The 12,808-nt window shown below is 38.6% G+C and overlaps 1 protein-coding gene across 2 annotated transcripts in view; it reads left to right on the top strand.

Moving 5' to 3' along the window:
- ZNF277 (zinc finger protein 277) overlaps positions 1 to 12,571 on the top strand; it is a 131,644-nt gene extending 119,073 nt beyond the window's left edge. For both annotated transcript variants that reach the window (XM_006073277.4, XM_044946669.2), the window contains 5 exons: positions 5,105 to 5,172; positions 7,502 to 7,598; positions 9,178 to 9,220; positions 10,628 to 10,802; positions 12,213 to 12,571. In XM_006073277.4, coding sequence (XP_006073339.2) covers positions 5,105 to 5,172; positions 7,502 to 7,598; positions 9,178 to 9,220; positions 10,628 to 10,802; positions 12,213 to 12,399 — 570 coding nt within the window. In that variant the 3' untranslated portion in view covers positions 12,400 to 12,571. The remainder of the gene's footprint in view (positions 1 to 5,104; positions 5,173 to 7,501; positions 7,599 to 9,177; positions 9,221 to 10,627; positions 10,803 to 12,212) is intronic.
- The last annotated feature ends 237 nt before the right edge of the window (positions 12,572 to 12,808 follow it).

Here is a 12,808-nt window from a genome sequence, read left to right as displayed (position 1 = left end):
AACTCATATCAGTTTTTTAATACTGATAGACTTGCAAATAAAATATATTAAAGGTCTTTTGCATAATCTAAATTATCTGCTTAGAGTTTGTGCTTTGTTTTCTCACAAACAGAAGGGTTCAATGGATTGGGGGTTGGGGGGGGGAACAGCTGAAGGGACAAGGTCCCAGGCAGTTTCACGTTCAAATACTCTTGCCTCAGAGGGCAGCAGACTGCTTGACATGATCTTCAAGGCTTCAGCTACATGTTCTGTAGGCGCTCATGGCTCAAGGCCTGAGCTTTACTAAAGGGAAGTATTTTTGCAGTGGCATAGAAAAGAAATGCAAAAAAGCAAAATGGCTGTCTGGGGAGGCCTTACAAATAGCTGTGAAAAGAAGAGAAGCGAAAAGCAAAGGAGAAAAGGAAAGATATAAACATCTGAATGCAGAGTTCCAAAGAATAGCAAGAAGAGATAAGAAAGCCTTCTTCAGTGATCAATGCAAAGAAATAGAGGAAAACAACAGAATGGGAAAGACTAGGGATCTCTTCAAGAAAATCAGAGATACCAAAGGAACATTTCATGCAAAGATGAGCTCGATAAAGGACAGAAATGGTATGGACCTAACAGAAGCAGAAGATATTAAGAAGAGATGGCAAGAATACACAGAAGAACTGTACAAAAAAGATCTTCACGACCCAGATAATCACGATGGTGTGATCACTGACCTAGAGCCAGACATCCTGGAATGTGAAGTCAAGTGGGCCTTAGAAAGCATCACTACGAACAAAGCTAGTGGAGGTGATGGAATTCCAGTTGAGCTATTTATTCCAAATCCTGAAAGATGATGCTGTGAAAGTGCTGCACTCAATATGCCAGCAAATTTGGAAAACTCAGCAGTGGCCACAGGACTGGAAAAGGTCAGTTTTCATTCCCATCCCAAAGAAAGGCAATGCCAAAGAATGCTCAAACTACTGCACAATTGCACTCATCTCACACGCTAGTAAAGTAATGCTCAAAATTCTCCAAGCCAGGCTTCAGCAATATGTAAACCATGAACTTCCAGATGCTCAAGCTGGTTTTAGAAAAGGCAGAGGAACCAGAGATCAAATTGCCAACATCTGCTGGATCATGGAAAAAGCAAGAGAGTTCCATAAAAACATCTATTTCTGCTTTATTGACTATGCCAAAGCCTTTGACTGTGTGGATCACAATAAACTGTGGAAAATTCTGAAAGAGATGGGAATACCAGAGCACCTGACCTGCCTCTTGAGAAATTTGTATGCAGGTCAGGAAGCAACTGTTAGAACTGGACATGGAACAAGAGACTGGTTCCAAATAGGAAAAGGAGTTTGTCAAGGCTGTATATTGTCACCCTGTTTATTTAACTTCTATGCAGAGTACATCATGAGAAACACTGGACTGGAAGAAACACAAACTGGAATCAAGGTTGCTGGGAGAAATATCAATAACCTCAGATATGCAGATGACATCACCCTTATGGCAGAAAAGTGAAGAGGAACTCAAAAGCCTCTTGATGGAAGTAAAAGTGGAGAGTGAAAAAGTTGGCTTAAAGCTCAACATTCAGAAAACGAAGATCATGGCATCCGGTCCCACCACTTCATGGGAAATAGATGGGGAAACAGTGGAAACAGTGTCAGACTTTATTTTTCTGGGCTCCAAAATCACTGCAGATAGTGACTGCAGCCATGAAATTAAAAGACGCTTACTCCTTGGAAGGAAAGTTATGACCAGCCTAGATAGCATATTGAAAAGCAGAGACATTACTTTGCCAACAAAGGTTCGTCTAATCAAGGCTATGGTTTTTCCTGTGGTCATGTATGGATGTGAGTGTTGGACTGTGAAGAAGGCCGAGTGCCGAAGAATTGATGCTTTTGATCTGTGGTGTTGGAGAAGACTCTTGAGAGTCCCTTGGACTGCAAGGAGATCCAACCAGTCCATTCTGAAGGAGATCAGCCCTGGGATTTCTTTGGAAGGAATGATGCTAAAGCTGAAACTCCAGTACTTTGACCACCTCATGCGAAGAGTTGATTCATTGGAAAAGACTCTGATGCTGGGAGGGATTGGGGGCAAGAGGAGAAGGGGATGACAGAGGATGAGATGGATGGATGGCATCACTGACTCGATGGATGTGAGTCTGAGTGAACTCCGGGAGTTGGTGATGGACAGGGAGGCCTGGCGTGCTGTGATTCATGCGGTTGCAAAGAGTCGGACACGACTGAGCGACTGATCTGATTATCATTTTTTTGATTTAAATTTTTTTAGTTTTAAAATATACAAACCCATCTGTAACAAAAAATTGTTGTTGTTTAGTCACTGAGTCATGTCCAGCTCTTTGTGACCCCATGGACTGTAGCCCACCAGGCTTCTCTGTCCATGGGATTTCCCAAGCAGGAATACTGGGATGGATTGCCATTTCCTTCTCCAGGGGATCTTCCCAACCCAGGGATCAAACTCACGTCTCCTGCATTGGCAGGCAGATTCTTTACTGTTGAGCCACCAGGGAAGCCCCAACAAAAGTAGGTTCTTAACCTATTTTTCAGTTTTGTTATAATTCTCTCTACTGTAATTATTTACATTTAAAACACTGTATGTGTTTCTGATGGATTTTTTTGTGTGTAAGCATATGTAAGTCTGTGAGTTTCAGGGATGAAAGGGTGCTGGGTGAAAGGGACCTTTTTCCCCACCCTCTCATTGATCATAAGCCATCTGATGCAGAGGTTTGAGGAGGTGTTCTGAACATCTATACTGACATGCCTTCCCAACTTTGTTTTTGTGTGTGTGTGTGTGTTCTTCTCTTTCCTGATATGATTCATTAGTAGGCATAGTGTCTTAATCAGAGACTAAATTTTTTTTTCTCTTTGTGTCTTGTTCTTATAATAAATCATACATTTAACTGTACCAAGGCAGAGCACTCTAGGAAAGTCACATTCAAATTACTTGTTTCCTATTATACTAACGAACACAGAGTTCCATTTTGTTCTCAAGCGGTAAATGGTTAGTGCTGTATTGCCTAGATAAATCCCTGTGTTGTGCTTAATACTGAGAAAGCTGTAAAGTAATGCTTTGACTTTGGAAGTTTGACAGTGAAAGATATTTTTCATCATTTTGGGCTCAAAACATTTATTGATAAGTAACATTTTCATTGTTGAATGGTAATACCCCAAATGACCCATCCTTGAGTAATATCTTGCAGCAGTGGCCTTCAGTCTGTGTCCACAGAGACCAACCAATGCATAAAAGATTTAATTCATCACCAAAAATTCCATCTAATAAGAATCCTGTTGGCAATGGTGAGGCCATTCTTATTGTTCATAATGATGCTTAGACACTTCATGACGACTCTGGGAAGTCCATTATGGAGTCCAAATTAACTGTCTCTAATGACGTTATGGTAAATCTCTGTGTGTCTGAGTTTATGCATCATTTAGCTGATAGATAATGACAGCTGCAAAACCTCTCATTAAGTTGATGAATGATAGATGTTCTTTTTTCTCTAAATCATAATGGCTCTTGTAGTCCTTTGTGTTTAGTTAAATGAATACCTTCCTTAAGAAAATGTTTCTAACTGAGAGTAAATTCTGGTAATGTTTTTCTAAATAAAGGATATAAAACAGGGGTATCTGTATTATATCAGGTGAGGTTGGACTTGACAGTTACCATAGTTTAACTGCTTGGAAAAGTGCCCAGTAATATTTCTCTGTATCCCTCTTTAATGCAGTGTCTGCTTTTGCACGGCACAGTGGGAAGATTGAGTAGAGAGAGAAGAAAGGCCAAGAGAAAGAAAGAAATGACTCAAGGGAGAAAAGAGACATGGTTGGGCCAAAAGAAAGCATTCCTGCTCATCACTGCATTAAGTTTTGCTGAAACTATGACTAAATTTGTCTGACATAGCCCTGCAAAGTGGAACTCATCCATGAACTGTAAGAGATAAAAGGGATTTGAGTATATATTTGAGTACCAACTATTACTTGGTACCATGTGATTTTTATACATTAACTATTTACTCAACATGCACAAAAGTTTTGAAGTAAGATCTAAATTGGCATCACATTTTTTAGATGTTTTCAGTTACAGTTCAACTCAAAAAGATAATTTCTAGTACCCACTGTGTGCCCGACTCTGGAAATATAACAGTGAACAAAACCCATGTCTTCACAGACATTCTAGTGTGGAAAACAGAAAATAAGAAATCAGATCCACAAAATGATTTCAGGGTATGATCAATGCTTTGAAGAAAAATAAAGCGTCCTAGCAGAATAAAAAGTAACTTGAAAGAGGGGTGTTTTAGACAGTGTTCAGAAAAAGCAGTGGTAACGTTCAGGATGACGGAACCACGTCAGGATATGTGAGGCGAACGATGCCAACAAGTGTAGAAGTAACCAGGTGAAAGTCGGTTTGCTGTGTTCAAGCAGGAACCAAAGAGTGGTCTGACCAGAGCCAGCTAAGCATGAGGAAAAAGTGCTGGAACACAGTGATAGAGAGGGAGCCTGGCAGACCATGGAGGCCTTATAAGCCATGGGAAGACCTCTGCATTTTGTTTTGAGTATGAGAAGCCCTGGGAGGGGTTAGACAAACAGTGAGGTACCCTGTAGAAAGTTCACTATGGCTGCTGTCTGGGAAATAGACTTTTGGGAACCTCAAATAGAAACAGAGTCCAGCTAGGAGAGTCTCTCTCAAAAGATATTAGTGGTTTTTCTAAAAGATCCCTAAGAGATTCCTGTGTACATCCAGGGCTGAGAAATGCTAATTTACATTTAACAGAAAAGAATCTGACTGAAAGGTTATCTCTGCTTCTCTGAAAAAGAAAAGCATATTAAAATGTTATTAAACATTATTACATGCTTTTCAAATGTTTGATTTAGGATATATCTGAAATCCTAACCATTTAGGATATATCCTAAATCCTAAACTTTGAGTTAGAATATATCATTTCTTACCCTGAAATAACAACTTTACTATATTCTGCTTTTATTGTTTTAAAACCATTTTCGTTTAGGTACTGTCTTGTTTTGTTTTGAGTTCAGTGTCTACTTTCTCTTTCCTCTCCCCTCTTCCCCCTTCACCTCCCCTCTTTATCTCTAATCCCTCTGTTCTTCCTTCAAAGGAACTTGGAAAATCATGGGAAGAAGTTCAACTAGAAGATGATCGGGAGTTGCTAGAGCATCAAGAAGAGTAAGACTTATTATTGATGGTACTTAATCACAGTATTTTAAGAGAAGGAAAATAGTTATTTATTTTGATTTTAAGTTACCATTCTGAAAAGACAGAATAAAAAGAAAGAGAACCCTTTCTGTAAGCCATGTGTCCTTTCATGTAATATAGCCAAAACTTGAAATCAAAATAACTTTTGATACTTCATACCAGTCAGAATGGCCATCATCAGAAAGTCTGCAAATAATAAATGCTGAAGAAAATGTGGAGAAAAGGGTACCCTACTACACTTTTGATGAGAATGTAAATTGGTACAGCTACTATGGAGAACATTATGTAGGTTCCTTAAAAAACTAAAAGTAGAGCTAGCATATGATCCAGCAATCCCTCTCATGCACATATGTCTGGAAAAGATGAAAACTCTAATTTGAAAATATACATGTACCCCAATGTTCATAGCGGCACTATTTACAGTAACCAAAAGATGGAAGCAACCTAAATGTCCTTGGACAGATGAATGGATAAAGAAGATACGGTATACAAACAGTGGAATATTACTCAATCATAAAAAAGAATGATATAATGATATGCCATTTGCAACAACAGATGGACTGAGAGATTATTATACTAAATAAAGTAAGTCAGAGAAAAACAGATACCACTTGATATCACTTATATGTGGAATCTAAAGGTATGATACAAATGAATTTATTTACAAAATAAAAATAAACTAACAGACATAGAAAACAAATTTATCTTTACTAAAAGGGAAAGGGGGTGGTAAATTTAGGAGTTTGCTATTAATAGATATACACTCCCATATACAAAATAGATAAACAACAAGGTTCTACTGTATAACATGGGAGATTGTAGACAATATCTTGTAATAGCCTTTAATGGAAAAGAATCTGATTAAAAAAACATTTTTTATCAAATATTTTATTAAAAACATATGCTTATTAAATGATTTTATATATATATACACAAATATATACATATATAACTGAATATATACATATAACTGAATCACTTTGCTACATAGCTGAAACTAACACAACATTGTAAATCAACTATGCTGCTGCTGCTGTCACTTCAGTCGTGTCCGACTCTGTGCGACCCCATAGACGGCAGCCCACCCGGCTCCCCCATCCCTGGGATTCTCCAGGCAAGAACACTGCAATGGGTTGCCATTTCCTTCTCCAATGCATGAACGTGAAAAGTGAAAGTGAAGTCGCTCAGTCGTGTCCGACCCTCAGCGACCGCATGGACTGCAGCCTACCAGGCTCCTCCATCCATGGGATTTTCCAGGCAAGAGTACTGGAGTGGGGTGCCATTGACTATACTTCAATAAAATTAATGATAATATCAAAATAAGTTTGACATAATTAAAACAACTGTTATTCCAACTAAATAGTGTTTTGCTACTACAACTGATCGTTGAACACACAGGTAATATATAATTCAGAAAAAATATACTCCAGAATTCTTTACTCGTTAGTTCATTGATCCCTAGACCTTAAACTGATATGATATTTGAACTCTCCATGCTCCTTACTGTTGGAAAAGAGAACATAACAACTAAATTGAGGTTAACTTTGTTCTGTGTTCATCCCATTGATGACTAACTTAAAACATTCACAGCTTCTTTGCTTGAAATTATAAGCTCGAGAAGTATTCTTTTCAACCTAAAAGAATTCCCCATTATTCATCTTCCTCTCACTCAAAGCTGTTCAGCCTTTTGTCTCTCCTGGGATTTTGCTTCTCCTGGTTTAGCAGTGACAAGAAGTTGACAGTATCTCAAAAAATAAATGCAAGGAAGGGAGAAAGTGGTAAAAAGGCCCTGTATGCTTTTTGATATCTGCCATCAAATTTAACACTTGCCCCATTTAAAATGATCTGTATTTCCCACATGAAAGGTACAAGGTTGCCTTTTTAAAATACGCCATTTTTCATGCAGAAACACACTCTGGGCACTGACTGCACCTCACAGCTGCGCACTTAGTGGCTGCAGTTAATGAGAGCATCCCATCTCCTGATATGTCTTCTCTGCAAATTAAGGCTGGCTGTCTCAGAAAGACATGGTGCTGATTTTGTAGTGAAATAGCTGCTCAGAAAGAGAGGCAAATATAAGAAAATAGAGCAGCACCTGTTTGCTATTTATATTAATTCCATGGTGCTACTTTGAATTTCAAAAATTGTATCAAAAAGTCATAATATAATATGACAGTCTTTACAGAAATGCCAGAGTTGAAAGAGACTGGCAGGGTTTCTTAGGGAGCAGAAAGTAATACCAGGTCATTGTTCAGTATATCCTTGAAGCTCCATGTTTGCCATTTTATTTTTAACACAGTGACTGGTCTGATTGGGAAGAACACCCTGTGTCTGCTGTCTGCCTATTTTGTGAAAAGCAAGCAGAAACAATTGAGAAATTATGTGTCCACATGGAGGTGAGATACTTTGATTCATTTGACATTTGTTTTGTTGTTCGGACAGGGAGAAGTTGATGATTACTGCAACTTCATCATCTTATACCTTTGTCTCTTGATTATTTTCCCCTTCCTTAAAGTGCTGTAAGCAAAATGGGAGTCAGGGAGGGTCCATCAAACAGAAGCAGAACTAGGGGCAGTTAAGTGGAATTCACTGAACCTGGGTGAACTGTTAGTTTGGTATTTCACAGACCACTGATGCCATCCCACCTCTGAGATGTTTACGAGATAGTTCTGCCTTAACCTGTAGGATCTGCAACCACAATTAACAATACCCGGGATGTGGACAGTTTCTGAGTCTTTTTCCCGGTGCTTTCCGTGCTGGTGAACAAGGAGAGCAGGAAAAGAGAAAGTTGCCTTTTACAGAGCCCTTGGGAGGGATGGAGGTGGAGAGGGCACAGGGTGTGGTTTTACAACTCCCTCAGTTACCAGGATTTGAAGAGAAGAAATTTGAGGACATTACCAGTTTGTGTTTTCTCTTCTGCGTGCTATTCTTTTGTTATATTGGGAGCTGAGTTGAGTATAATAGAAAAATATTGCTGGATTATTCTGATGTGCCCTCTCTCCCATCCCCCTCACTCAGCTCTGCAGCAGTGGAGCAGACTCTCCTGTTTGACCCACCTTCATTCTCATTCATAAAAACTGTTCTTAGTTCAGTAAAACTAGGACTTGGAAGGTGTTCAAAAGGCTATGGGCATTTACTCAAGAGGAAGGAGAATCATTTTGTCTGAAGCAGGTTGTCACTAGTACGTATGTATAGTTTCCAGTCTTAAATATCCTAATCTCATAATATCCTAGTCTCTTTGAATTGAAAGGTGCCTTAGTCCCTCTATCCTGTGTAAGAATTCCCTTTGCAGGATCCTTGACTGGTGTCCTCAACCTCTGCTGAGTCACTTTCAGTGATAACATATCATGGAATTCTTAATTATCCTGCCTGTGGTGCTACACAGAATGCCTTCACAGAGAGTTAGATGGTCTTTATTCTCTGTAAGCTTGTAAGTTGAAGCATTTACCCAGATGGGCGATTGCAGGAATGGAACAGAATAAAAATAAGCTTGTGCATCGTAAAAGTCAAAAGACATGTAATTTGTGGGAAGATATGAGTGAGGAGAAACTTGCAGGTTTAAACACCATATTTGACAGTATAAAAGGAAAAGCAGAATATTTAAAATTACCTATCTACTTGTGAAGCAAAGGACCTATAGTCATAATTCTAGTCCAGACACAGAGTATAGTAGGGCTACATTTACCTAGAGACTGAGGACTCTTGTCAGACTGCAGAGTGCATACAGAGTAAATGATAAAAACTGGAGATACAAGCTGTGAACAACTAAAATGTTTTAATTGATTGACATGACTTGTTTGGACTGTGCTATATAAAGCAATTAGATGTAGATTTTGAAGACTTTGAAAACAGATGATGAACTGAGATTGAGTTCTGCAGTGTTCAAACTCCTGTGAATAAGCTGTCTGTTTATACTTTCATCCTGAAAGATTAAATAATGTATATGCTCACAGATACATTCATTCCTTTTTTTAGGATGCACATGAATTTGATCTCCTCAAAATAAAGTCAGAACTTGGTAAGTTTGATTCGGAAATTGTTTTCCATGATACTGCTTTTTTTCATACACTATCCCGTGAACGATGCCTGTGTTCTGCAGTTGTGATTGGAGAGTGTACAAGCCAAAATGTGTCTCTCCACAGATGGTCTCAATGGGACTGCCTGAAACAGTGATTCACAGTCTGAACTATAATATTCAAATATGGTTTTGATTTATAGGTCTTTTTCCTACATATATGATGTCAAATAAAACAGGGCTTCCCAGGTGGCGCTAGTGGTAAGAACCTGCTTATCGGTGCAGGAGACATAAAGAGACGTGACTTCAATCCCTGGGTCCGGAAAATCCCCTGGAGGAGGGCTTACAAGTTAATGATTAATTTCTATCGTAAAGTGTAGGGGGCTAGTGGAAAAAAGCATGGATTTTGAAGTCAGACTGGAGTTCACAGTCCAGCTCCAGCACTTACTAGCTGTGTGACATTGGGCCTCAGCTCAGCAGAATGTTATAGAGAATGAATAGTGTATAAAAGACACCTACTGCCCTGCTTGGTAGTGTTGCTTGAGTGTTTATTATAGATGTACTCAAGTAGATCACCATGATAGAAAAATTAGTGTCATGAAGATGTAAAGTACTGACTTGCTAATATATCCAAGACCATAAAAAGCTCAATGCTGCTGCTGCTGCTGCTGCTAAGTCACTTCAGTCGTGTCCGACTCTGTGCGACCCCAGAGATGGCAGCCCACCAGGCTCCCCGGTCACTGGGATTCTCCAGGCAAGAACACTGGAGTGGGTTGCCATTTCTTTCTCCAATGCAGGAAAGTGAAAAGTGAAAGTGAAGTCGCTCCGTCGTGTCCAACCCTCAGCGACCCCATGGACTGCAGCCTACCAGGCTCCTCCATCCATGAGATTTTCCAGGCAAGAGTACTGGAGTGGGGTGCCATTGCCTTCTCCGAAAAAGCTCAATGCCCACCCCTCAACTCACCAGCTACTTTCCTAGACTCTTGAAAGTGTTACTTTACTTTATTGCTCTTATACACATGTATATGTGTTGTGTATGTAATAGGTTAATAGTCAAGAACATGGGCTGTGGAGCAAACAGCCTGGTGTCAAATCCTGGCTCTACCACTTACTGGCTATGCAGCCTTGGACAGCTTCCTGATGTATAATGTGGATATGGTAACACCTATGTGGTAGGGTGTTACGGAGATTAAATGTATTAATGCATGAAAAGTGATTAGAGCAGTGCCTGGTACATAAGCACTATATAAGTACTGGCTGTTATTATTTTCTGTCTGTGCTTTAAATCTGCACTGCCTCTTCAGGTTGGTTAATAAAGAGAAGTGATTCTTTAAAAAAAAAAAAAAATTTCAACAGTGTAAAAATGGGTCTGACCAGTTGTCTGATGATTCTGTATACTATCATTTTCAGGATTAAATTTCTATCAGCAAGTGAAATTGGTCAATTTCATTCGGAGGCAGATTCACCAGTGTAGATGCTATGGCTGCCATGAGAAGTTCAGGTCCAAAGCAGACTTAAGGACTCATATGGAAGAAGCGAAACATACTGCGCTGCTTCCTGAAAAACAGATATGGGATCAACCACAGTGAGTTCTGCTCAACCAGACATATATTTCTTTGCTCCTTCTCCATTTTCTCATCCATTTATTTAATTCCTTTAAACTTAAAGATAAATGCAAGTCTATTGTAAAAAGTAAAAATCTTCAAAAACCTTGGTTTTAAAATAATCTCCCTGTTACAGATGTAATCAACTACTTCAAATTTTATGGTGTAGTGATATGGATAGCTATAGATAGATATAGAAATATAGATTTTTAAGTTATATTTTGTTAAGAAAGTATTTTAAAGCATCTTCTATATCCACTACACATCTATTGCATCATTTTTAATGGTTGCCAAATATTCCATTGTATGGATGTTACCCTAATTTGCTAGATGTTTAGGATTTTTATGTTTTGCTCTTCTAAATAGATGCATATGCCTACATTTTTGCACACTTACATAATTATTTCATTTAGATAAACTCATCTACTAGGGCTACTACTAGGGCTTTTGATGCATGTTTTGCATCCTGGTGCTTTTAAAAACATCAAGCATTTGTTCTTCTAGTATGTACCTGTTGAGATGGTCGCAGACTCCCAGGTATCCTTTGCCAGTCTCACCTTCTGAGACAGTTCTCTAATCACTCTGGATAATCTCAGTTGAGGGAACCTCTGGGAGGTTGTGGGGTTCCAGCTCCAGAGAGATTCCTCTGTTCTCTAAATCAGAGCCCCCAGGAGTCTAGGCAAAAAGCTCTAGTTTTTCCTCTTTAGAAAATTCCAGATTTATGAGAGGCAGAGTCAGCCCTGGACTAACCTGAGACCCAGTTCCTATAATTCTTCTTATACAAGTCAAAACCTTTATATTTCAGAACTAACTCCACAGTGTGTCCAGAGAAGGAACCAGAGTAATAGACTTAAAATTCTATAGATGTTTTTAATTTTTTTAATTTATAATGAAGAAAATAGTGATGATTAGACTGGGGGAGGCGGGGGACTCCACACATGGAAACAGTTGTTTTTATTGGATATTTGAAGGAGTAGTGTGTGAAAGAGTAACTGTATTTGAACTTTGCTATCCCTAGGGGAGAACTGAAACCTTTGAATAGAAATGAGAGGAATGTCGTTTTTAGCTTTATATAAGGAGGTTTAAATTGATAGCTAGAGCTGCCTAATAGTAGAGTAGGCTGCCTTTTAAGATAGTATCTTGTTATGTTAAATATCAAGCAAAGGCTGAAATGCCAGCTAACAAAGATACTAGTAAGACTGATGTCAGCCAATAAAGGTCAAAGTAAAATTAATTCAGAAGTTCTCTCCTTTACAGCCTTTGCAAAATGTAGTTGAAACTGTTGGCAAAGAAACCCAGCAAAATTGTAGTACCGTGTACATTCAACTGCTGAGAAATTTTCTAGATAATCTATAGTTTTGGTTGTTCAGTCTATTTGTGGTTGTTTTCAGGTATTACTTTCCAACTTATGAAAATGACACTCTGCTATGTACACTGTCTGACAGTGAAAGTGACCTGACAGCTCAGGAACAAAATGGAAATATTGCCATCATTAGTGAAGATACATCTAAACTGCATGCTTTGAAACAAAGCAGCATTTTGAACCAGTTGCTACTACATGAGTCCTTGAAAAACTAGAAGAAACTGCCACAGAAGCAATGTTTCATGTTTTCTCCTGTGAGACAGACACGAAAGAATACTTTAAAGTTGAACGTCAGCAAAGGATTAGTCCTTGGTAAAATAAAACTTTTAAAAAATGATTTTTTTCCACAAGTAAAGTAGAAACTAAATAAAATGAAGGCTTTTTGTATTTGGGCTCTGAAGTTTTATTATGTAATCATTGTAACTCATATTTATCTATAATAAGGAAGACATATAAATCAAAAAGAAATGAAATGTTCCAATTATTTATACACCTGATTTCAACCAGTAGTTTCAGTCTCTTCCCCACAGACTTTCTTCATCCAACAAGTCACAAAATTTGATGGATGTGTACTTTTTGTACTCCACTGGGTCAGCTGTAAATGTAGTGACCAGCAGAGGAGCC

This window comes from Bubalus bubalis, chromosome 8 (genome assembly GCF_019923935.1).
Source record: "Bubalus bubalis isolate 160015118507 breed Murrah chromosome 8, NDDB_SH_1, whole genome shotgun sequence".
NCBI classification, from domain to species: domain Eukaryota; kingdom Metazoa; phylum Chordata; class Mammalia; order Artiodactyla; family Bovidae; genus Bubalus; species Bubalus bubalis.
Note: the sequence above shows the minus strand (reverse complement) of the source record. Positions and strands in the feature narration are given on the sequence as shown.